At 46.5% G+C, this 25006-nt stretch overlaps 1 protein-coding gene and 1 long non-coding RNA gene across 2 annotated transcripts; one reads left to right on the top strand and one right to left on the bottom strand.

The window, feature by feature from the left end:
- Positions 1-247: 247 nt before the first annotated feature.
- On the top strand, positions 248-559 carry LOC139273824 (histone H4-like). Its single transcript, XM_070890904.1, has one exon. The coding sequence runs from the start codon at positions 248-250 to the stop codon at positions 557-559; it is 312 nt and encodes a 103-aa protein (XP_070747005.1).
- Positions 560-6764: 6205 nt separating this feature from the next.
- Positions 6765-24850, bottom strand: LOC139273829 (uncharacterized). The gene is made up of 3 exons (XR_011595394.1): positions 24757-24850; positions 23651-23881; positions 6765-8873 (listed from the first exon to the last, which is right to left on the bottom strand). It is a non-coding gene; the product is annotated as an uncharacterized lncRNA (long non-coding RNA).
- Between the last annotated feature and the right edge of the window lie 156 nt (positions 24851-25006).

The raw sequence follows: 25006 nt of genomic DNA, 5'->3' as shown, positions 1-25006 counted from the left end.
TTTTTCGCGTAACTCGTGTTTGACCACAACTCTGAGTAACCCCTTTTTGTGTCGACATTGCAAATATCTCAGTTTGACATTTTCTTTTAGCCATTTTCCCATGATTCCCTATCTCCATCCTTTTGCTACCTTCTCTAGCCATCTACCACTTTCGCAATCCTTTTTCACATTCTCATGGGCTGGCTTCATAAACTCTCACCATCCAGTTGTGTTTATCATTCAGTTTATGTTCCTGTGAAGAATCATCATGTCTGGCCGAGGTAAAGGAGGCAAAGGACTGGGTAAAGGCGGAGCCAAACACCACTGCAAAGTGCTCCGTGATAACATCCAGGGCATCACCAAACCCGCCATCCGCCGCCTGGCTCGCCGTGGCGGTCTCAAGCGGATCTCGGGCCTGATCTACGAGGAGACCCGCGGGGTGCTGAAGGGTTTCCTGGAGAATGTGATCAGGGATGTGGTCACCGACACTGAGCACACCAAGCGCAAGACGGTCACTGCCATGGATATGGTGTACGCTCTGAAACGGCAGGGCCGCACTCTCTTTGGATTCGGCGGCTGAACAACGTGACCCTGGGGCAGTTTGACTATTTTTCTGATCATTTTCTCACCAGATTAACAATCATAGAATGATGGAAATTTACAGCACGGAAGGAGGCCATGTTCATGCTAGCGAACAGGAGGCTATCTGACCTAATCCCACTTCCCAGCTCTGGGTCCGCAGGTTACAGCACTTCAAGTGCACATCCAAGTACTTTTTAAAACGTGGTGAGGGTTTCTGCCTCTGCCACCCTTTCAGGCAGTGGGCTCCAGACCCCCAACACCGTCTGGGTGGAGACATCTTCCCTCAAATCCCCTCTAAACCTTCTACTAATTACTTTAAACTTATGCACCTAGTTGTTGACCACTCTGCTCAGGGAAATCGGCCCTTTCTATTCTCTATATCTAGGCCCCTCATAATTTTATACACCTCAATGAGGTCTCCCCTCAGTCTCCTCTGTTCCAAGGAAAACAAACCCAGCCTAGCCAATCTGTCCTCATAGCTAGGATTCTCCACTCCCGACAACATCCTCGTAAATCTCCTCTGTACCCTCTCCAGTGCAATCACATCCTTCCTGTAATGTGTTGACCAGAACTGCACGCAGTACTCTGTGGCCTAACTAGTATTTTATACAGTTCAAGCATACCCCTCCACCCCGCTCTTGTATTCTATGCTTCGGTTAATAAAGGCAAGCATTCTTTATGCATTCTTATCCAGCTTATCTACCTGGACTGCTAGCTTCAGGGATTTGTGGACATGCACTCGCTTTGTTCTTCTACACTTCTCGATGACCTACCATTTAATGTGAATTCCCTTTTCTTGTTAGCCCTCCCCAAATGCATTACCACACACTTCTCTGGATGGAATTCCATTTGCCAGTGTTATGCCCACCTGATCAGTTGATTGATATCTTCCTGCAGTCTACAGCTTGCTTCTTCATTATCAACCACACAGCAGAGGAGTTTAGTATCATCTTCAAACTTCTTAATCATACCGCCTATATTCAAGTCTAGATCATTGATATATACCACAAAAAGCAAGGGACCTAGTACTGAGCCCTGCGGAACCCCACTGGAAACAATCCTTTCAGTCACAAAACAGCCATCAACCGTTACCCTCTGCTTCCTGCCTTTTAGTCAATTTTGTATCTAATTTGACACTTTCCCTGGATCCCATGGGCATTTACTTTTGTGACCAGTCTGCCATGTGGGACCTTATCAAAAGTCTTGCTAAAATCCATTTACACATCAAACGCACAATCCTCATCGACCCTCGTTACCTCCGCAAAAATTCAATCAAGTTAGCCAGACACGACCTTCCATTTACAAATCTGGGCTGGCTGTCCTTGATTAACCTGTGTCTTTCTAAATGAAGGCTTATCCTGTCCCTCAGAATTTTTTCCAATAATATTGCCGTCACCGAGGTCAGGCTGACTGGCCTGTAATTACTCGGTCTATCCCTTTCTCCCTTCTTAAACAAAGGTACCACATTAGCAGTCCTCCAGTCCTCTGGAACCACACCTGAAAATACGTTAGCTGGAATGAATAAACAGACAAATTCAATGCATTAAACTGGTGGCTCCATCAGAGAGGCTGTGGGTGGCTCTTAAAAGAGCCGTTGTATTTTCTGCGTTTTTTTGTCAATAAATTGTGGAGATTTACTTGGAGCTAGAGTACTTGGTCACCCCGTGCTTGACCAGCTCCCCGGGCAGCACCAGACTCACGGTGGTCTGGATGTGTGGACACAATCCGCACACTCCAAACTATTAGAGGTTGGTGCCATCTCCTGGCTGAAAGCGAGTCCTGCAACAAGCAACAGTCATTCAGCAGAAACTATTTTAAATTGGTCCGGCTGAAACTCTCAACATCCATTTGTTATATATGCAGACTATAGATATACTCTCTGTCGTCACTGTATAGTTGCAAAAGATGGAGACTTGTTTACCTGATGTACTATCAATAAGGTTTACACTGTGTATATACTATACTGTCACCACTAGAGGGTGCAACTGATGGAGGCTGAGATTTCCTGCCCTAATGGCAGGCGCTGTATAAAAGAGTTGCCACCATGCAGCTGCCTCACTCTGGAGTTACGAATAAAGAACCAAAGTCACTACAGCTCAAGTACAACACATTGCCTCGTGGAGTCATTCATAGGTTCATTACAGACATAATACCATTAAAAGAGGCGCTCAGCCGATTGTAGTTTGAACAGTGGGGTTAATCATTGAGTGTGGGATGGGCAGGGAAGTATAGGATAGACACTGCCCGTCACTCTCAGGTACTGCGTGTTAGTATGGGGTTGACTTATGAATATAGGATAGATATATTGCTATCTGTCAGAGCTGCACTGTCAGAGGTTCCGTCTTTCACATGATTTCAACCGAGGCTCCATAAGAACATAAGAAATAGGAGATGGAGTAGACCATTTGGTCCCTCGAGCCATGACTGATCTGATCTTGGCCTCACCTCCACTTCTCTACCTGCTCCCTATAACCCTCGACTCCCTTAACATTCAAAAATCTGTCTATATCCACCTTAAATAAATTCAATGACCCAGCCTTCACAGCTCTCTGGGGTAGAGAATTCCAAAGATTCAAGATCCGTCGAGAGAAGAAATTCCTCATCTCCATTTTAAATAGGCGACCTTATTCTGAAACTATGCCCCCTAGTTTTAGATTCCCCAACCAGGGGAAATATCCTCTCTGCGTCTACCCTGTCAAGCCCCCTCAGAACCTTATATGTTTCAATAAGATCACCTCTCATTCTTCTAAACTCCAATGAGGATAGGCCTAACCTGCTCAATCTTTCTTCATAAGACAAGCTCCTCAGCTCACGAATCAACCTCAAGAACCTTCTATGAACTGCCTCCAATGCAAAGAGACTAAAACTGTACGCAGTACTCCAGGTGTGATGTCACCAATACCCGGTACAGTTGCAGCAGGACTTCCCTACTTTTATACTCCAGCCCCCTTGCAATAAAGGCCAACATTCCATTTGCCTTCTTAATTACTTGCTGTACCTGCATGCTAACTTTTTGTGTTTCAAGTACAAGGACCCGCAGATCCCTCTGTATTGCAGCATTTTCTAATCTCTCCCCATTTAAATAATAATTTGCTATATAATATAATTATATTTTTCCTACTAAAGTGGATAACCTCACATTTTCCCACATTATATTCCATCTCCCAAATTTTTGCTCACTCACTTAGCTTGTCTATATCCCTTTGTAGATTCTTTGCGTCTTCCTCACAACTTAATTTCCCACCTATCTTTGTATCATCAGCAAATTTAGCTACATTACACTCGGTCCCTTCATCCAAGTCATTAATACAGATTATAAATAGTTGATGTCCCAGCACTGATCCCTGTGGCACCCCACTAGTTACAGTTTGCCAACTTGAAAATGACCCATTTATCCCGACTCTCTGTTTTCTGTTGGTTAGCCAATCCTCTATCTATGCTAATATATTACCCCCAATTCCGTGAGCTCTTATCTTGCGCAGTAACCTTTTATGCGGCACCTTATCGAATGCCTTCTAGAAATCCAAATACATGACATATACTGGTTCCCCTTTATCCATCCTGCTCGTTACATCCTCAAAGAACACCAACAAATTTGTCAAACATGATTTCTCTTTCATAAAACCATGCTGACTCTGTTTGACTGTATCATGATTTTCTAAATGTCCTGCTGCTACTTCTTCAATAATGGACACCAGCATTTTCCCAATGACTGATGCTAGGCTAACAGTTTCCTGCTTTCTGTCTCCCTCCTTTCTTAAATAGGGGAATTACATTTGCTGTTTTCCAATCTGCTGGGACCTCGCCAGGATCCAGGGATTTTTGGTAGATTACAACCAATGCAGCCACCATCTCTGTAGCCACTTCTTTTAATACCATAGGATGCAGGCCATTAGGTCCAGGGGACTTGTCCACTTTGTCCCCCTCCCATAGCCCCTTGATTATCCATTATTGGGAAGACCGATACAAAATATTTATTCAAATTCTCTGCCATTTCCCTGTTTCCCATTAATTCCCCAGTCTCATCCTCGAAGGGACCAACTTACTTCTCTTCCTTTTTATGTACCTGTAGAATCTCTTACTGGCTCTTAGTTTACTCTCAATCTATCCCCTTTCCCTTTTTTCTTTTTTTTAGTCATCCTTTGCTCTTTTCGAAAAAGTTCCCAATCTTCTGGCCTTCCACTAATCTTCGCAACATTGTATGCCTTTGTTTTCAATCTGATACCATCCTTTACTTCTTAGTTAGCCATGGCTGGTTCATTCTTCTTAAGAGTCTTTCTTTCTCACTGGAATATATCTTTGCTGAGAGTTATAAAATATCTCCTTTAGTGGTTGCCACTGCGTATCTACCGTCTTACCCTTCCTTTGTAATTGCCTCTATTTAAGTTCAGGGCACTAGTACGAGACCCAAGTTTCTCAGCCTCAAACCGAATTTGAAATTATACCATGTTATGATCACTCTTCCCAAGAGGATCCTTCACTATGAGATCATTAATTAATCCAGTCACATTACATATTGCCAGATCTAAAATAGTCTGCTCCCTGGTTGGTTCCACATCGTATTGTTCTAAGAAAACATCCTGAATACACACTATGAACTCTTCCTCAAGGCTAACTTTGCCAATTTAATTTGTCCAATCAAAATGAAGATTAAAATCACCCATGATTATTGCAGTATTTCTTACAAGCCTCCATTTTTTGTTGACTTATACGCTGTCCTGCAGGTTACCGACTGCTAGGGGGCCTATAGACTACTCCCACCAGTGATTTCTTTCCCTTATTATTTCTCATCTCCACACAAACTGATTCTATATCTTGATCTTCTGAGAAGGCTGAAGTGTTTAAAACCAGCTTCAGCCAGAAGTACTGAGAGGATGATCCATGTGGGCCTCCTCCTAAGGTCCCCACCATCACAGAAGCCAGCCAATTCAATTCACTCCACATGATGTCAAGAAATGGCTGAATGCACTGGATGCAGCAAAGGCTATGGGCTCTGACAACATACCGGCTGCTGTGCTGAAGACTTGTGCTCCAGAACTAGCTGTGCTTCTAGCCAAGCTGTTCCAATACAGCTACAACAATGGCATCTATGCGACAATGTGGAAAACTGCCCAGGTATGTCCTGTTCACAAAAAGCAGGACAAATCCAATCTGGTCAATTACTGCCCCATCAGTATACTCTCAAACATTAGCAAAGTGATGGAAGGTGTCGCCAACAGTGCTATCAAGCGGCACTTACTCACCAATATTCTGCTCACTAATACCCAGTTTGGGTTCCGCCAGGAGCACTCGGCTCCAGACCTCATCACAGCCTTGGTCCAAACATGGACAAAAAAGCTGAATTCCAGAGGTGAGGCGAGAGTGGCTGCCCTTAATCGAGTGTGGCATCAAGGAGCCCTAGTAAAACTGATGACAATGGGAATCAGGGGGAAAACTCTCCACTGGCTGGAATCATACCGAGCACAAAGGTTGTGGTGGTTGGAGGTTAATCATCACAGCCCCAGGAGTTCCTCAGGGCAGTGTCCTAGGCCCAACTATCTTCATTTGCTTCATCAATGACCTTACTTCCATCATAAGATCAGAAGTGGGGATGTTCGCTGATGACTGCACAGTGTTCAGTTCCATTCGCAACTACTCAGATAATGGAGCAGTCCATGCCCGCATACAGCAAGACCTGGACAACATTCAGGCTTGGGCTGATAAGTGGCAAGTAACATTTATGACACAAAAGTGGCAGGCAATGACTATCAGCAACAAGTGAGACAGCACCGCCCCATAATATTCAATGGCATTACCATTGCCGAATACCCTACCATCAACATCTTCGGGGTTACCATTAATCAGAAATTTAACTGGACCAGACACATAAATACTGTGGTAACAAGAGCAGGTCAGAGGCTGGGTATTTTGTGGCGAGTGTTTCACCTCCTGACTCCCCAAAGCCTTTCCACCATCTACAAGGCACAAGTCAGGAGTGTGATGGAATGCTCTCCCACTTGCCTGGATGAGTGCAACTGCGACAACACTCAAGAAGCTTGACACCATCCAGGACAAAGCAGCCCGCTTGATTGGCACCCCATCCACCACCTTAAACATTCACTCCTTCCATCATCGACATACCGTGGCTGCACTGTTTACCATGTACAAGATGCACTGCAGCAACACGCCAAGGCTTCTTCGGCAGCACCTCCCAAACCCGTGACCTCTACCACCTAGAAGGACAAGGGCAGCAGGCGCATGGGAACACCACCATCTCCACGTTCCCCTCTAAGTCACACACCATCCTGATTTGGAAGCATATCGCCATTCCTTCATTATCGCTGGGTCAAAATCCTGGAACTCCCTCCCTAACAGCACTGTGGGAGTACCATCACCACACGGACTGCAGCAGTTCAAGAAGGTGGCTCACCACCATCTTCTCAAGGGCAATTATGGATGGGCAATAAATGCTGACCTTACCAGCGACGCCCACATCCGTTGAACGAATTTAAAAAACGAATCAGAACCATCTGACCTGTCAATTGGGTGTCAAAGATTCCATGACGTTTTTTCGAAGAAAATAAATCTCTCTGGTGTCCTGGCTAACATTTATCCTTCAACCAACATCACTAAAACAGAGGCCGTGAAAAGCATTTTATAAATACAAATCTTCCTTTAACAAAAGAGAAAAGGTTCAAAAATGGAACAGTCGGTAACAGGACATCAATTAGTCTCCTCTTGGAGAAATCCAGGAATCGACTCACTGTATGTAGGAAACAAAGCTGATTTATTTGACAGTTGTTTGACAGAGGGTGCAGAAAAGATTTACGAGAATGAGGGACTTCAGTTACATGGATAGACTGGTGAAGCTAGGGTTCTTCTTCTTAGAACAGAGAAGGTTGAGAGATTTGGTCGAGGTGCTCTAAAATCATGAGGGGTCTGGACAGAGTAGGGAGAAAATATTCCCATTAGCGGAAGGGTGGAGAACCAGAGGACACAGATTCAAGATGATTGGCAAAAGAACCAAAGGCGACATGGGAAAAAACGTTTTTTTAAGCAGCGAGTGGTTAGGATCTGGAATGCACGGCCTGAAAGGGTGGTGGAGGCAGATTCAATCGTGGCTTTCAAAAAGGGAATTGGATAAGTACCGGAAATAAAACATTTGCAGGTCTACGGGGAAAGGGCGGGGAGTGGGACTAGCTGAAGTGTTCTTGCAGAAGAGCCGGCACGGGCTCGACGGTCCGAAAGGCCTCCTTCTGTGCTGTAACCATTCTATGATATCCAAAAAATTAAGCTCCAGTCCAGTTATAGGGATTAATTACACCAGCGGCAACAAACTCCAACTGTCCGAGTGAACATGGTTCAGTCCTGGATCTGATTAACGGCAACAATATCAGCAGAGTCACTTGTGAACTCGCTGGTGTCTCAGCAGGTTGGATGATCGAGTGAATTCCTTCCCACACTCAGAGCAGGTGAACGGCCTCTCCCCAGTATGAACTCGCTGGTGTCTCAGCAGGTGGGATGAATCAGTGAATCCCTTCCCACACTCGGAGCAGATGAATGGCCTCTCCCCAGTGTGAGTGCATTGGTGTGTCCACAGCTTGGATGAACGAGTGAATCCCTTCCCACACACGGGACAGGTAAACGGCCTCTCCCCAGTGTGAACTCGCTGGTGTTCAGTGAGGGCGGATGAACGAGTGAATCCCTTCTCACACACAGAGCAGGTGAATGGCCTCGCCCCAGTGTGAATTCGCTCATGTGCCAGCAGACTGGACGAATAAGTGAATCCCTTCCCACACACAGAGCAGGTGAACGGCCTCTCCCCAGTGTGAATTCGCTCGTGTACCAGCAGGTTGGATGAACGAGTGAATCCCTTCCCACACACGGGGCAGGTGAATGGCCTCTCTCCGTTGTGACAGCGTCGATGAGTTTCCAGCGCAGAGGGACAATTGAATCCCTTCCCACAGTCCCCACATTTCCACCGTTTCTCCGTGGTGCAGGCGTCGTTGTGTCTCTCCAGGTTGGATGATCAGTTGAAGTCTCGTCCACACACAACACGTGTACGGTTTCTCCACCTGTGAATGGTGCGATGTTTTTTCAGGCTGGTTAAAGCTCTTTCCACAGTCAGTGCACTGGAACACTCGGGTGTGTGTGTGTCTCGGTGCTTTTCCAGTCACATTAATGTTTAAAATCTTTTCCCACAGACAGAACAGACAAACGTTTCTCCTTCCACATTCAAAGGCCGATGATATACAGGTGAATCGAGTGACTCTGTCAGATCTTGATATGATTGGTTGGAGTTTCCCGTCTGTAAATCCTCCTTTTCTATTATCCTGCAAAAGGAGTTTACAAAAGTCAGCACTGGAAGTGCAGAATAGAAATTGAGGACAGACAATCCTAGTTTCTATAGAACATTCTTTCCTCTCTTGTTCCCCCAAAGCTATAAATTCCCGTCCCACACACTCTCCCTCCACCCTGTGCTGAAATCCAAACTCATCACACCACCTCCATAATTTCTTTCCTCCATCTGCAGTTTTCTCACTCCCTCTTCTCTGGTTGGGTTCAGTTCTACATCCCGTGTGTGCATATTGAAAATAAATGAGGAAATTATTGTCTTTCCTGATCACTGGGACCCTAACGCCCCACCCGCCCTCTGCTCCTGTACCAAGATGGCCGCGCAGATGTGCTGATCCTATCCAAGAATTCGGCTAGTTACCCCGTGCGGTCGGGTCTATCATCGCAGGTCAAAACATGGAGCCTGCAGGCTTGTATTCGGGGCCTGAGGCCTACACCAAGTGTTTATGAAGCTGCCCAGCCCACCCAGGGGTCCAATTCCTCCGCTGAGCCCACAAGCTCCTACCGACTAGCGGAACATCTCTTTCGCCTCAGACCACCTCCACCACTGGCACTGCGCCTGCTCAGAGCACAGCTCGGTCCTGCGTCTGGGCTCCTGTTGTCATTGATAGAGCACTTCACCTCTGCGCGGGGGGGATTCTGGCTACAGAAGTAAACGTTGCAACATTTGGTAGTGAAATGGATTGATTCAGGACAGACAGCAGGGATTATTTCAGGAAATAACACAGTGCAGTGAGAAAGGAAATGCAGTGGATGTTGTGTAGATAGATTGTCAAAAAGTGTTTGATAAGGTGCTGGACAGGAGGCTTGTTGATCAAATTAAGGCTCATGGTATTAAAGGGAGTGGGGCCACGTGGAGAGGAAGTTGGGTAAAGGGCAAAAAACAGAGAGTAGTGGTTAATGGATGTTCTTCAGACCGGAGGGATGTAAACAGTGGTGTCCCCCAGGGTCAGTGTTGGGACCATTGCTCTTAATATAGAGACAGGATCTGGGCTAGGGTAGAAGCACATAAGAAATAGAAGCAGGAGTAGGCCATTTGGCTCCTCGAGCCTGCTCCAGCACAGTAGTATACAGTTGGGAGGATGTGGCCCTGGGAGTTCTCAACATTGACTCCGGACCCCATTAAGTCTCGTGGCTTCAGGTCAAGGATGGGCAAGGAAACCTCCTGCTGATTACCACCTACCGCCCTCCCTCAGCTGATGAATCAGTGCTCCTCCATGTCAAACACCACTTGGAAGAAGCACAGAGGGTAGCAAGGTGCACAGAATGTACTTTGGGTGGGCGACTTCAATGTCCATCAAGACTGGCTCGGCAGCACCACTACTGACCGAGCTGGCAAAGTCCTGAAGGACATAGCTGCCAGACTGGGCCTGCAGCAGGTAGTGAGAGAACCAACATGAGGGGAAAAACCTACTTGCACCCATCCCTTCGGAAAGGGCGTGAGAGTGGGAGCAGCAGTAAGCCTACAAAGGGCGTGAGTCAGCCGAGCAGACAGCCGAAAGTGACCTGGGAGGATAAGAAGTAAAAAGATTCAAACTGTGATGTCAAAGGAAAGCAGGGAAGTGATTGGTTGGTCAGTTTTTCTCTCTTTTCTTGGGCATTGGTTTAAATTAAGAACTGGGATTAAAAATTTAAACTTTCAAAACGTGAAAACTTAACTAAATACATTAGAGATGGCAGGGCAGGCGATGTGTTACTGCTGCTGCATGTGGGAGCTGGTTGACCCCATTGAGGTCCACGGCGACCACATCTGCAGTAAGTGTTGGCTGCTCGAAGAACTTCGGCTCCGCGTTGATGAGCTGGAGTCCGAGCTGCAGACACTGCGACACATCAGGGAGGGGGAGAGTTACCTGGACCCTGTGTTCCAGGAGGCAGTCACACCCCTTAGATTAATTAATTCAAACTTGGTCCGTGGTTAGGGACAGGAGGGTATGACTACGAGCGAGGCAGCTGTGGGGGCCCAGGAAGTAGTGGTGGAGGAGTCTCAGCCCTTGCAATTGTCCAACAGGTACGAGATTCTTGCTCCCTGTTTGGATGAGGGCAGGGACTGCAGGGAGGATGAGCAAACTGACCACAGTGCCGTGGTACAGGAGGCCATTCAAGTGGGGGGAGTAAAAAGAAATGTTGTAGTGGGAGGAAAGAGTATAGTTAGGGGGATAGATACTGTTCTCTGCAGCCGAGTGCGTGAGTCCCGAAGGCTGTGTTGCCTGCCCGGTGCCAAGGTTAAGGGCATGTCCTCTGGGTTGGAGAGGAACTTGGAGTGGGAGGGGGAAGATCCAGTTGTCATGGTCCACGTCGGGACCAATGACACAGACAGAACAAAGAAAGAGGTTCTGCTGAGGGATTTTGAGCAGCTAGGGGCTAAATTAAAAAGAACCACAAAGACAATAATCTCTGGATTACTACCTGAGCCACGAGCAAATGTGCATCGGGTAAATAAGATCAGAGAGATGAACACGGTGCTCAAAGACCGGTGTGGGAGAAATGGGTTTCAGTTCATGGGATACTGGGACCAGTTGTTATGGTCCACGTAGGGACCAGTACTGGGGCAAGAGGGAGCTGTTCCGTTGGGACGGGCTTCACTTGAACCAGGCTAGTGCTGGTGTCCTGGCGAAGCAAATAACTAGGGCTATAAAGAGGGCTTTAAATTAAATAGCGCGGGGGAGGGTTCAGGTGAGCGGAAATTTAAGAAGGCAAAAAGCAAGGAGAAGGCAATAGAGCAGGGTAGCGGTGGGGGAAAATGATAACCAGACTAACAGGAAAGGAAAGATAAAAATAAGAGTGCAACAGAAAGTAGGGTCAAAGCAGAGAAAAATGGTAAAAAGACAAAATTAAAAGCTCTTTATCTGAATGCACGCAACATTCGTAACAAGATAGATGTATTGACGGCATACAATAGATACAAATGGGAATTATCTGATAGCCATTACTGGTTGCAAGGTGACCAAGGCTGGGAACTAAATATTCAAGGGTATTTGACAATTCGGAAGGATAAATAGAAAGGAAAAGGTGAGGTAGCTTTGTTAATAAAGGATGAGATCAGTGCAGTAGTGAGAAATGATATTGGCTCAGAAGCTCAAGATGTAGAATCAGTTTGGGTGGAGATAAGAAATAATAAGGGGAAGAAGTCACTGGTGGGCTTTGTCTATAGGCCCCCTAACAGTAGCTACACTGTTGGACGGAGTATAAATCAAGAAATAATGGAGGCTTGTAAGAAAGGTACGGCAATAATCATGGGCGATTTTAATCTTCATATTGATTAGACAAATCAAATTGGTCAAGAGTTCATAGCATGTATCCGGGATAGTTTCCTTGAACAGTACGTTGTGGAACCAACCAGGGAGCAGGCTATCTTAGATCTGGTACTGTGTAATGAGACAGGATTAATAAATGATCTTATCGTTAAGGATCCTTTAGGAAAGAGTGATCATAGCATGGTTGAATTTCAAATTCAGTTGGAGGGTGAGAAAGTTGGATCTCAAACCAGTGTCCTGATTCTAAATAAGTGCGACCACAAAAGTATGAAAGCAGAAGCGGGAATGTTTGCTGATGACTGCACAGTGTTCAGTTCCATTCGCAACTCCTCAGATAATGGAGCAGTCCATGCCCGCTTACGGCAAGACCTAGACAACAGTCAAGCTTGGGCTGATAAGTGTCAAGTAACATTTGTGCCACACAGGTGACAGGCAATGACTATCTCCAACAAGCGAGAGTCAACTACCGCCCCTTAATAGTCAATGGCATTACCATCGCCGAATCCCTGACCGACTACATCCTAGGGGTCACCATTGACCAGAAACTTAATTGGACCAGCCACATAAATACTGTGGCAACAAGAGCCGGTCAGAGGCTGGGTATTCTGTGGCGAGTGTCTCACTTCCTGACTCCCCAAAGCCTTTCCACCATCTACAAGGCACAAGTCAGGAGTGTGATGGAATATTTTCCACTTGCCTGGATGAGTACAGCTCCAACAACACTCAAGAAGCTCGACACCATCCAGGACAAAGCAGCCCGCTTGATTGGCACCCCATCCACCACCTTAAACATCCACTCCCTCCATCATCGACATACCGTGGCTGCAGTGTGTACCATCTACAAGATGCACTGCAGCAACTGGCCAAGGCTTCTTCAGCAGCACCTCCCAAACCCACAACCTCTACCATCTAGATGGACAAGGGCAGCAAGCGCATGGGAACACCACCACCCCCACGTTCCCCTCCAAGTCACACACCATCCTGACTTGGAATCAAATCACCATTCCTTCATTGTAGCTGGGTCAAAATCCTGGAACTCCCTCCCTAACAGCACTGTGGGAGTACCACGGACTGCAGCGGTGCAAGAAGGTGGCTCACCACCATCTTCTGAAGGGCAATTAGGGATGGGCAATAAATGCTGACCTTGCCAGCTGCGCCCACATCCCGTGAACGTATAACAAAAAAGTTGACTAAAGTGGACTGGGAAAATAGATTAAAGTGTAAGACGGTTGATAAGCAGTAGCAGACATTTAAGGAAATATGTCCTACCTCTCAATAAAAATATAGTCAGTGAGAAGGAAAGATTTTAAGAGAACGGAGAACTATCCGCTGAGGAAGTAAAGGATGGTGGCAAATTGAAAACAATGGCATACAAAGTGGCCAAGATTAGTGGGAGGCCAGAGGATTGGGAAATTTTTTTTAACTAGCAAACGACGACCAAAGAAATAATAAAGAGGGAAGAAAGATTATGAGAGTAAACTTGCAAGAAATATAAAAACAGATAGTAAGAGCTTCTACAGGTATGTAAAAAGGAAACGGGTAGCTAAAGTAAACGTTGGTCCCTTAGAAGATGAGACTGGGAAATTAATAATGAGGAACATGGAAATGGCAGAGACTTTGAACAAATATTTTGTCACGAGCTAGTCAGAGTAGGAATCGCAGGATAGCTCAGATGAATACGTGGCTTGAGCAGTGGTGCAGCAGGGAGGGATTCAAATTCCTGGGGCATTGGAACCGGTTCTGGGGGAGGTGGGACCAGTACAAACCGAACGGTCTGCACCTAAGCAGGACCGGAACCAATGTCCTAAGAGGAGTGTTTGCTAGTGCTGTTGGGGAGGAGTTAAACTAATATGGCAGGGGGATGGGAAACAATGCAGGGAGACAGAGGGAAACAAAATGGAGACAGAAGCAAAAGACAGAAAGGAGATAAGTAAATTAGGAGGGCAGAGAAACCCAAGGCAAAAAACAAAAAGGGCCACTTTGCAGCAAAATTCTAAAGGGTCCAAGTGTGTTAAAAAGGCAAGCCTGAAGGCTCTGTGCCTCAATGCGAGGAGTATTCGGAATAAGGTGGACGAATTAACTGTGCAGATAGCAGTTAACGGATACGATGTGGTTGGCATCACGGAGACAAGGCTCCAGGGTGACCAAGGCTGGGAACTCAACATCCAAGGGTATTCAACATTTAGGAAGGATAAACAGAAAGGAAAAGGAGGTGGGGTGGCGTTGCTGATTAAAGAGGAAATTAATGCAATTGAAAGGAAAGACATGAGCTTGGATGATGTGGAATCGGTATGGGTGGAGCTACGGAATACCAAGGGGCAGAAAACGCTAGTGGGAGTTGTGTACAGACCTCCAAACAGTAGTAGTGATGTTGGGGAGGGCATCAAACAGGAAATTAGGGGTGCATGCAATAAAGGTGCAGTAGTTATCATGGGTGACTTTAATATGCACATAGATTGGGCTAACCAAACTGAAAACAATACGGTGGAGGAGGATTTCCTGGAGTGCATAAGGGATGGTTTTCCAGACCAATATTTCAAGGAAGCAACTAGGGGGGAGGCCATCTTAGACTGGGTGTTGTGTAATGAGAGAGGATTAATTAGCAATCTCGTTGTGCGAGGCCCCTTGGGGAAGAGTGACCATAATATGGTGGAATTCTGCATTCAGATGGAGAATGAAACAGTTAATTCTGAGACCATGGTCCAGAACTTAAAGAAGGGTAACTTTGAAGGTATGAGGCGTGAATTGACTAGGGTAGATTGGCGAATGATGCTTAAGGGGTTGACAGTGGATGTAGCAATGGCAGACATTTAGAGACCACATAGATGAACTACGACAATTGTACATCCCTGTCTGGCGTAAAAATAAAAAAGGGAAGGTGGCTCAACCGTGGCTATCAAGGGAAATCAGGGATAGTATTAAAGCCAAGGAAGTGGCATACAAATTGGCCAGAAATAGCAGCGAACCCGGGGACTGGGAGAAATTTAGAACTCAGCAGAGGAGGACAAAGGGTTTGATTAGGGCAGGGAAAATAGAGTACGAGAGGAAGCTTGCAGGGAACATTAAAATGGACTGCAAAAGCTTCTATAGATATGTAAAGAGAAAAAGGTTAGTAAAGACAAACGTAGGTCCCCTGCAGTCAGAATCAGGGGAAGTCATAACTGGGAACAAAGAAATGGCAGACCAATTGAACAAGTACTTTGGTTCGGTATTCACCAAGGAGGACACAAACAACCTTCCGGATATAAAAGGAGTCAGAGGGTCTTGTAAGGAGGATGAACTGAGGGAAATCCTGATTAGTCAGGAAATTGTGTTGGGGAAATTGATGGGATTGAAGGCTGATAAATCTCCAGGGCCTGATGGTCTGCATCCCAGAGTACTTAAGGAGCTGGCCTTGGAAATAGCGGATGCATTGACAGTCATTTTCCAACATTCTATTGACTCTGGATCAGTTCCTATGGAGTGGAGGGTAGCCAATATAACCCCACTTTTTAAAAAAGGAGGGGGAGAGAGAAAACATGGAATTATAGACCGGTCAGCCTGACATCGGTAGTGGGTAAAATGATGGAATCAATTAATTAAGGATGTCATAGCAGCGCATTTGGAAAGAGGTGACATGATAGGTCCAAGTCAGCATGGATTTGTGAAAGGGAAATCATGCTTGACAAATCTTCTGGAATTTTTTGAGGATGTTTCCAGTAGAGTGGACAAGGGAGAACCAGTTGATGTGGTGTAATTGGACTTTCAGAAGGCTTTCGACAAGGTCCCACAATATGCAAAGTTAAAGCACATGGGATTGGGGGTAGTGTGCTGACGTGGATTGAGAACTGGTTGGCAGACAGGAAGCAAAGAGTAGGAGTAAATGGCTACTTTTCAGAATGGCAGGCAGTGACTAGTGGGGTACCGCAAGGTTCTGTGCTGGGGCCCCAGCTGTTTACATTGTACATTAATGATTTAGACGAGGGGATTAAATGTAGTATCTCCAAATTTGCGGATGACACTAAGTTGGGTGGCAGTGTGAGCTGCGAGGAGGATGCTATGAGGCTGCAGAGTGACTTGGATAGGTTAGGTGAGTGGGCAAATGCATGGCAGATGAAGTATAATGTGGATAAATGTGAGGTTATCCACTTTGGTGGTAAAAACAGAGAGACAGACTATTATCTGAATGGTGACAGATTAGGAAAAGGGGAGGTGCAACGAGACCTGGGTGTCATGGTACATCAGTCATTGAAGGTTGGCATGCAGGTACAGCAAGCAGTTACGAAAGCAAATGGCATGTTGGCCTTCATAGCGAGGGGATTTGAGTACATGGGCAGGGAGGTGTTACTACAGTTGTACAGGGCCTTGGTGAGGCCACATCTGGAGTATTGTGTACAGTTTTGGTCTCCTAACTTGAGGAAGGATGTTCTTGCTATTGAGGGAGTGCAGTGAAGGTTCACCAGACTGATTCCCGGGATGGCGGAACTGACATATCAAGAAAGACTGGATCAACTGGGCTTGTATTCACTGGAGTTCAGACGAATGAGAGGGAATCTCATAGAAATGTTTAAAATTCTGACGGGTTTAGACAGGGTAGATACAGGAAGAATGTTCCCAATGTTGGGGAAGTCCAGAACCAGGGGTCACAGCCTAAGGATAAGGTGTAAGCCATTTAGGACCGAGATGAGAAGAAACTTCTTCACCCAGAGAGTGGTGAACTTGTGGAATTCTCTACCACAGAAAGTTGTTGAGGCCAATTCTCTAAATATATTCAAAAAGGAGTTAGATGTAGTCCTTACTACTAGGGGGAATCAATGGCTATGGCGAGAAAGCAGGAATCGGGTACTGAAGTTGCATGTTCAGCCATGAACTCATTGAATGGCGGTGCAGGCTCGAAGGGCCGAATGGCCTACTCCTGCACCTATTTTCTATGTTTCTATCAGTCTTCATAGTAGAAACATCCCAATCACAGATAATCAAGCAGCTATAGCGAGGGAGGAACTTAAAGCAATCACTATCACTAATGAAAAAGTGTTCGGTAAAATAATGGGACTAAAGGTGGAAAAGTCCCCTGGACCTTATGACCTGCATCTTAATACACAGTAAAGCTCTCTCTGCACTGTCCCATCAAATACTCCCAGGGGAGGTACAGCACGGGTTAGATACAGAGTAAAGCTCCCGTAAACTGTTCCATTTGACACTCCCAGGGCAGGTACAGCATGGGTTATATCCAGAGTAATGCTCCCTCTACATTATCCCATCAAAAACTTCCAAAGGCAGGTGTAGAACATAAGAAATAGGAAGAGTAGTAGGCCATTTGGCCCCTCGAGCCTGTTCCGCCATTGAATAAGATCATGGCTGATCTGATCCTGGCCTCAAGCCCACTTCCACGCCTGCTCCCCATGAACCTTGACTCCCTTATCTTTCAAAAATCTGACTATCCCCACCTTAAATACATTCATTGACCCAGCCTCCACAGCTCTCTAAGGTAGAGAATTCCAAAGATTCACGACTCTCAGAGAATAAATTCCTCATTTCCGTTTGAAATGCGCAATCCCTTATTCTGAAACTATGCCCCCTAGTTCAAGATTCCCCCACGAGGGGAATCATCCACTCTGCATCTACCCTGCCAAGCCCCCTCAGAATCTTATACGTTTCAATAAGATCATCTCTAAGTCTTCTAAACTCCGATGAGTATAGGCCTAACCTGCTAACCCTTTCTTCATATGACAACCCCTTCATCTCAGCAATCAACCTCGTGAACCTTCTCTGAACTGCCTCCAATGCAAGTATATCCCTTGTTAAATGAGAACAAAACTGTGCGCAATACTCCAGGTATGGTCTCACCAACGCCCTGTACAGTCGCAGCAGGACTTCCCTACTTTTATACTCCATCCCCCTTGCAATAAAGGCCAACATTCCATTTGCGTTCCTAATTAATTGTTGTAACTGCTTGCTAACTTTTTATGTTTAATGTACAAGGACCCCCAGATCCCTCTGTACCACCGCATTTTGTAATCTCCCCATTTAAATAATAATTTGCTTTTTTATTTTTCCTACCAAAGTGGATAACCACACATTTTCCCACATTATACTCCACCTGCCAATTTTTTGCCACTCACTTAGCCTCTCTATATCCCTTTGTAGATTCTTTGCGTCCTCCTCACAACTTGCTAGGCTAGCACAGGTTCGGTGCACAGAAAATCTCTGTCTACTCTGTCCCATCAAACACTTGTAGGGTAGGTACTGCACGAATTAGATACAGCGTAAAGCTCCCTCTACACAGTCCCATCAAACACTCCCAGTGCAGGTACAGCATCGGTTAGATACATTATAAAGTTCCCTCTACACTGTAACATCAAATACTCTCAGGGCAGGTACTGAGGAAAGCCCCCTCTACACTGTCCCATCAAATACTCCCAGGGCAGGTACAGCTTATGTTAGATACAGAGTAAACCTTCCTCTACACTGTCCCATCGGACACAACTAGGGCAGGTAGAGTATGGGTTACATACAGAGGAAAGCTTCCCCTACACCGACCCATCAAAGCTCACAGGGCAGGTAGGGCCTGGGTTAGATACAGCGTAAAGCTCCCTTTACACTGCCCCGTCAAACACTCCCAGGGCAGGTATAGCACGGTTAGATAAAGAGTAAAACTCTCTCTATACTATCCCATCAAACATGCCGAGGACAGTTACAGCATGGATTAGGTACGGTGTAAAGTTCCCTCTACACCGTCCCATCCGACAGTCCGAAAGAAGGTACAGAATGGGTTAGATACCGAGTAAACCTCCATCTACACTATCCCATCAAATGCTCCCAGGGCATGTACAGCATGGGTTAGATACAGAGTAAAGCTCCCTCTACACTGTCCCATCAAACATTCCCAGGGCAGGTACAGCACGGGTTAGAAACATAGAAAATAGGTGCAGGAGTAGGCCATTCAGCCCTTCGAGCCTGCACCACCATTCAATAAGATCATGGCTGATCATTCCTTCAGCACCCCTTTCCTGCTTTCTCTCCATACCCCTTGATCCCCTTAACCGTAAGGGCCATATCTAACTCCCTCTTGAATATATCCAATGAACTGGTATCAACAACTCTCTGCAGCAGGGAATTTCACAGGTCAACAACTCTCTGAGTGAAGAAGTTTCTCCTCCTCTCAGTCCTAAATGGCCTACCCCTTATCCTAAGACTATGTCCCCTGGTTCTGGACTTCCCCAACATCGAGAACATTCTTCCCGCATCTAACCTGTCCAGTCCCGTCAGAATCTTATATGTTTCTATGAGATCCCCTCTCATCCTTCTAAACTCCAGTGAATAAAAGCCAAGTTGATCCAGTCTCTCCTCATATGACAGCCCAGCCATCAGTCTGGTGAACCTTCGCTGCACTCCCTCAATAGCAAGAACGTCCTTCCTCAGACTAGGAGACCAAAACGGAACACAATATTCCAGGTGAGGCCTCACTAAGGCCCTGTACAACTGCAGTAAGACCTCCCTGCTTCTATATTCAAATCCCCTAGCTATGAAAGCCAACATACCATTTGCTGCCTTTACCGCCTGCTGCACCTGCGTGCCCACTTTCAGTGACTGATATACCATGACACCCAGGTCTCGTTGCACCTCCCCTTTTTCTAGTCTGCCGCCATTCAGATAATATTCTGCCTTCATGTTTTTTCCCCAAAATGGATAACCTCACATTTATCCACATGATACTGCATCTGCCATGTATTTGCCCACTCACCTAATCTGTCCAAGTCACCCTGCAGCCTCTTAGCGTCCTCCTCACAGCTCACACCGCCACCCAGTTTAGTATCATCCGCAAACTTGAAGATATTACACTCTATTCCTTCATCCAAATCGTTAATGTATATTGTAAAGAGCTGGGGTCCCAGCACTGAGCCCTGCGGCACCCCACTAGTAACTGCCTGCCATTCTGAAAAGGACCCGTTTATCCCGACTCTCTGCTTCCTGTCTACCAACCAGTTCTCTATCCATGTCAGTACATTACCCCCAATACCATGCGCTTTGATTTTGTACAATAATCTCTTGTGCGGGACCTTGTCAAAAGCCTTTTGAAAGTCCAAATACACCACATCCACTGGTTCTCCCTTGTCTGCTCTCCTCGTTACATCCTCAAAAAATTCTAGAAGATTCGTCAAGCATGATTTCCCTTTCATAAATCCATGATGACTCGGTCCGATCCTGTCACTGCTTTCCAAATGGGCTGCTATTTCATCCTTAATGATTGATTCGAACATTTTCCCCACTAATGATGTCAGTCTAACCGGTCTATAATTACTAGCTTTCTCTTTCCCTCCTTTTTTAAAAAGTGGCGTTACATTAGCTACCCTCCAGTCCATAGGTACAGATACAGGGTAAATCTCCCTTCTTACAATAGTGACTACAATCCAAAAGTACTTCATTGGCTGTAAAATGCTTTGAGAGGTCCTGTGGTTGTGAAATGTGGCAAATAAATCCAAGTCGTTCTCCCTCTAAACTGTCCCACTAGACACTGCCAGCTCAGGGAGGTTGGTTGCTCGGCACTGCAGTGATGTCATAAAGCAGGGCCATTCAGCCTAGCTGGTCCTCTCCCTGTCCCTTTAAAGGTGGAGAGCTGAGACATCCTGTCTCAACACACATCCCCCTGTTCATACTGAGAATCCCTGGGGAAGGGCCAGGGCCCAGAGTGTGGAACACATCCAAGGGGGAAAGAGGAGAGGAGCTGGGACATCCTGTCTCAACACACATCCCCCTTGTTCATACTGAGAATCCCCGGGGAAGGCCCAAGGCCCAGAGTGTGGAACACAACCAAGGGGGAAAGAGGAGGAGAGATGGTGCAGTGTGAGAGATGAGGGAGGAGTCTGCTCATTCCCAGGGGCAGATCAGACAAAGTGCTTTGAGTGGTGGGTCCAGCAATGAAACTGAAAACAAACCAAAGAGAATAAATAAAGATCCAATCCAAGGGAACAAGCAACGGGTCATTGGACAGAAATCACAACCGGCCCAAAGTTATTCAATGGGCGAGCATCGATTGCTTATTGTGGGAAGTTCCACACTTCAACCATCCATTGAGTGAAGTGTTCCCTAACATCTCTCCTGAATGGCCTGGCTCTGATTTTAAGGTTATGTCCCCTTGTCCTAGACACCCCAAGCAGCAGAATAACTTTCTCTCTATCTACCGTAGCAATTGCTTTCAAAATCCAACTAAATTCCCACAGACTAGGTGGAGTATGGGTTAGATACAGAATAAAGTTCCCTCTACACTGCTGCAGGGCAAACTTCGGTGTCTGTCCCAACTGCGCTGCTGGCAGCTTATCAATTAAAATTCAGCAGCAGTACGATCTGCCACTGCACTGAAAACTTTCCACCCACAGCTCCTGATCAGTTTCAGGTTAAAGCTCCCTCTAAACTGTCCCATCAAGCACTTCCAGGGCAGGGACAGCACAAATTAGATACACAGTAAATCTGTGTCAGAGGAACTGTACCCCAGTGAGAGTCAGTGCCAGAGGAAACTGTTCTCCAGTGTGAGTCAGTGCCAGAGGAAACTGTACCCCAGTGAGAGTCAATGCCAGAGGAAACTGTACCCCAGTGAGAGTCAGTGCCAGAGGAAACTGTACCCCAGTGAGAGTCAGTGCCAGAGGAAACTGTATCCCAGTGAGAGTCAGTACCAGAGGAAACTGTACCCCAGTGAGAGTCAGTGCCAGAGGAAACTGTATCCCAGTGAGAGTCAGTACCAGAGGAAACTGTACCCCAGTGAGAGTCAGTGCCACATGAAACATGCAGCAGAGCGGCTAGTCTCTAGTCATCTTGAATTCCCTTGCCATTGGACCAAGACCTTGCTTTGCCAAGCCCGTGTGGAAGCTGGTGTGCAACGGCCACCCCACGTTAAAATAATTCACGTTGTTGGCAATACATAACAATCCTCTTCCTCTGCAGTTATCAATCTGTTGCAATTCCCCAAGCCTGTCATTTTGTTATATTACAATTCAAAATATCTTGAGTTATCAGCAACAAATTGCATTTATATCGCACCTTAAACATAGTAAAATGTCCCAAGGCACTTCACAGGACCGTCATCAAATAGAATTTGACACCCAGTCATGTAAAGAAATATTAGCACAGGTGACTAAAAGCTTGTTCAAAAGGGTAGGTATTAAGGAGTATTTTAGAGGTTTAGGGAGGGAATTCCAGAGCTTATGGCCTCGACAGCTGAAGGTACAGCCAGCAATATTGGAGGGATGAAAATTGGGGTTGCTCAAGAGGCCAGAATTGGAGGAATGGAAAGAGCTGAGGGTTGTCGGGCTGGAGGAGGTTACAGCAATAGGGAGGGGCAAGGTCCTGGATGGATTTCAAAACAAGGATGAGCATTTTGAAAGTGAGGCATTGATGGAGCAGGAGTCAGTGTAGTTCAGCGAGCTCAGGGGTGATGGGTGAATGGAAATTGATACAAGTTGAGAGAGGGCTGAGGACAGATTGAGTAGAGGCCTATATTCTCTGGAGTTTAAAAGAATTGAAGGTGACATCATTGAAACATATAAAATTCTTAGAGGAATTGACAAGGGCTGGATAATCTAGAACTGGGGGTCCTAGTATTAGGCTGAGATCGGCCAATTAAAACTGAGATGAGGCGATATGTCTTCACTTAAGAGTTGTGAATCTTTGAAATTTACAATCGAATAGAGATCTTACTGAATGGTGGAGCAGATGGGAGGAGCTGTATGGCCTACTCCTGCTGCTACTTCTTGTGTTCTTGAGTAAGGATACGGGCAGGAATGTTTTTGATAAGCTTAAGCTTGTGGAGAGTGCGAGGTGTGAGGCCGATCAGGAGAGCAATGGAATAGTCCAATGTAGTGGTAACAGAGGCATGGATGAGGGTTTGAGCAGTTGAGCTGAGGAAGGGACAGAGACCGGCGATGTTATGGAGCTGGAAGTAAACGTACTTGGTGATTGAGGGAATATGGGTTCGGAAGCTCATCTCGGGGTCAAGTACGACGCCAATCAATAAATTGCAACTCTCCATATCTATGTTTCAGTATATTAGAATACTACATATCTCTAGTGATCAATTAATTGGAAATGCTTCAATATTAGTAGTTATCAAGATATTTTCTTATCATTCCAAATGTTCATGAATGAATAATTGATTCTGTCAGTGATGGGCCTTGATGGTATTTCAGATTGGTCTGTGCATCGTGATCAGTGAATTGACGACGTGCTTCTGGTTCAATCTTTCCATTAGCTTTCTCACCAGATGGGAAATATTTGAACATTGAGATCTGATGGTGTCGGTGAGAGTTCAGTCCCACCTAATGTACAGAGACCGGTCCATCTGCTGGGTTCTGCCTCAAACTGGAGTCACCTCTTAGATCAAAGTCCTTTACTCTAAAACACACACAAGATTCACTGTGACTGTGTGTTTAGAGACAGAAACTGATCTCACTTCACATCCCATTGCACAGCCTCATGCTGGATAATTGTGCTCGGTGGTCAGTCTCTCCCAGTCTCATTTCCTGTCTTACCTTGTAACCTGTGTGTACTGTCTACAGGACCAGTGTGTATCTGAGTAAATGGCACTTTCTCTTATCTTTCTCCCCAGTCGATCTATTAAAGCGCTTTCAATTGGAAAGGGCTCCCTGGTTGGTGCTCTCACAATCCTGTGCTGGGTCACCTGCTTTTGTTCCTCAGTCCACAATCCGTATTTCCTTCCAGCTGTGGAACTTTCTCATTCACTCCGCCATTCACTGAGAGATCTAATTATGACAGGGCAGAAAATTAGAAGAATATTAACGTTGTGAAGTAGAATGTAGCGTAAAGTATTTTGCCAACGTTTCAGAAAAGTATATGTCCAGTATTTCTGCTTGAATTTATCCTTTTCCTCAGATCTCTGTCCCGCCCGTCTGGACTTACAGAAAATCACCAGAATTCTTCCCGGTCTGATCTCACTGGGCCCCCGGGTTACACACTGTCTGATCTCACTGGGCCCCCGGGTTACACACTGTCTGATCTCACTGGGCCCCCGGGTTACACACTGTCTGATCTCACTGGGCCCCCGGGTTACACACTGTCTGATCTCACTGGGCCCCCGGGTTACACACTGTCTGATCTCACTGGGCCCCCGGGTTACACACTGTCTGATCTCACTGGGCCCCCGGGTTACACACTGTCTGATCTCACTGGGCCCCCGGGTTACACACTGTCTGAGCTCACTGGACCCCTGGGTTACACACTGTCTGATCTCACTGGGCCCCCGGGTTACACACTGTCTGATCTCACTGGGCCCCCGGGTTACACACTGTCTGATCTCACTGGGCCCCTGGGTTACACACTGTCTGATCTCACTGGGCCCCCGGGTTACACACTGTCTGATCTCACTGGGCCCCAGGGTTACACACTGTCTGATCTCACTGGGCCCCCGGGTTACACACTGTCTGAGCTCACTGGACCCCTGGGTTACACACTGTCTGATCTCACTGGGCCCCTGGATTACACACTGTCTGAGCTCACTGGGCCCCCGGGTTACACACTGTCTGATCTCACTGGAAGTTTCAGTCTATCTCCCGCACGTCCCCAAACCCTGAGCTCCGGGGCTGTGTGTTCAGTTTGGTGTTTTCCCTCACAAACTCACCGCACCCACCCCGCCCGCCGGCCGGCCGAGCGCTCTGCCCCGGCCCCAGCCGCCCACCATCAGTCTGGATCCCCACATTGTCCAACCGCTGGTTACAGCAAACTGCGCGGCATCCGGGGACTGGGGGTGTGGAGGGCGGCACCGAGCATGCGCACTTCCGCCATAGAGCGCCTCCGCTGCATGAATTAATGACCCACTGAGAGTCCGGACCGTCTATTGGCTGCACGCCGCAGATTGCCAGCCACTCCCA

This window comes from Pristiophorus japonicus, chromosome 9 (genome assembly GCF_044704955.1).
Source record: "Pristiophorus japonicus isolate sPriJap1 chromosome 9, sPriJap1.hap1, whole genome shotgun sequence".
In the NCBI taxonomy this organism is placed as follows: Eukaryota; Metazoa; Chordata; class Chondrichthyes; family Pristiophoridae; genus Pristiophorus; species Pristiophorus japonicus.
Note: the sequence above shows the minus strand (reverse complement) of the source record. Positions and strands in the feature narration are given on the sequence as shown.

Coding starts and splice junctions, on each gene's coding strand:
- LOC139273824 (XM_070890904.1), top strand. CDS start 248: ATGTCTGGCCGAGGTAAAGGAGGCAAAGGACTGGGTAAAGGCGGAGCC.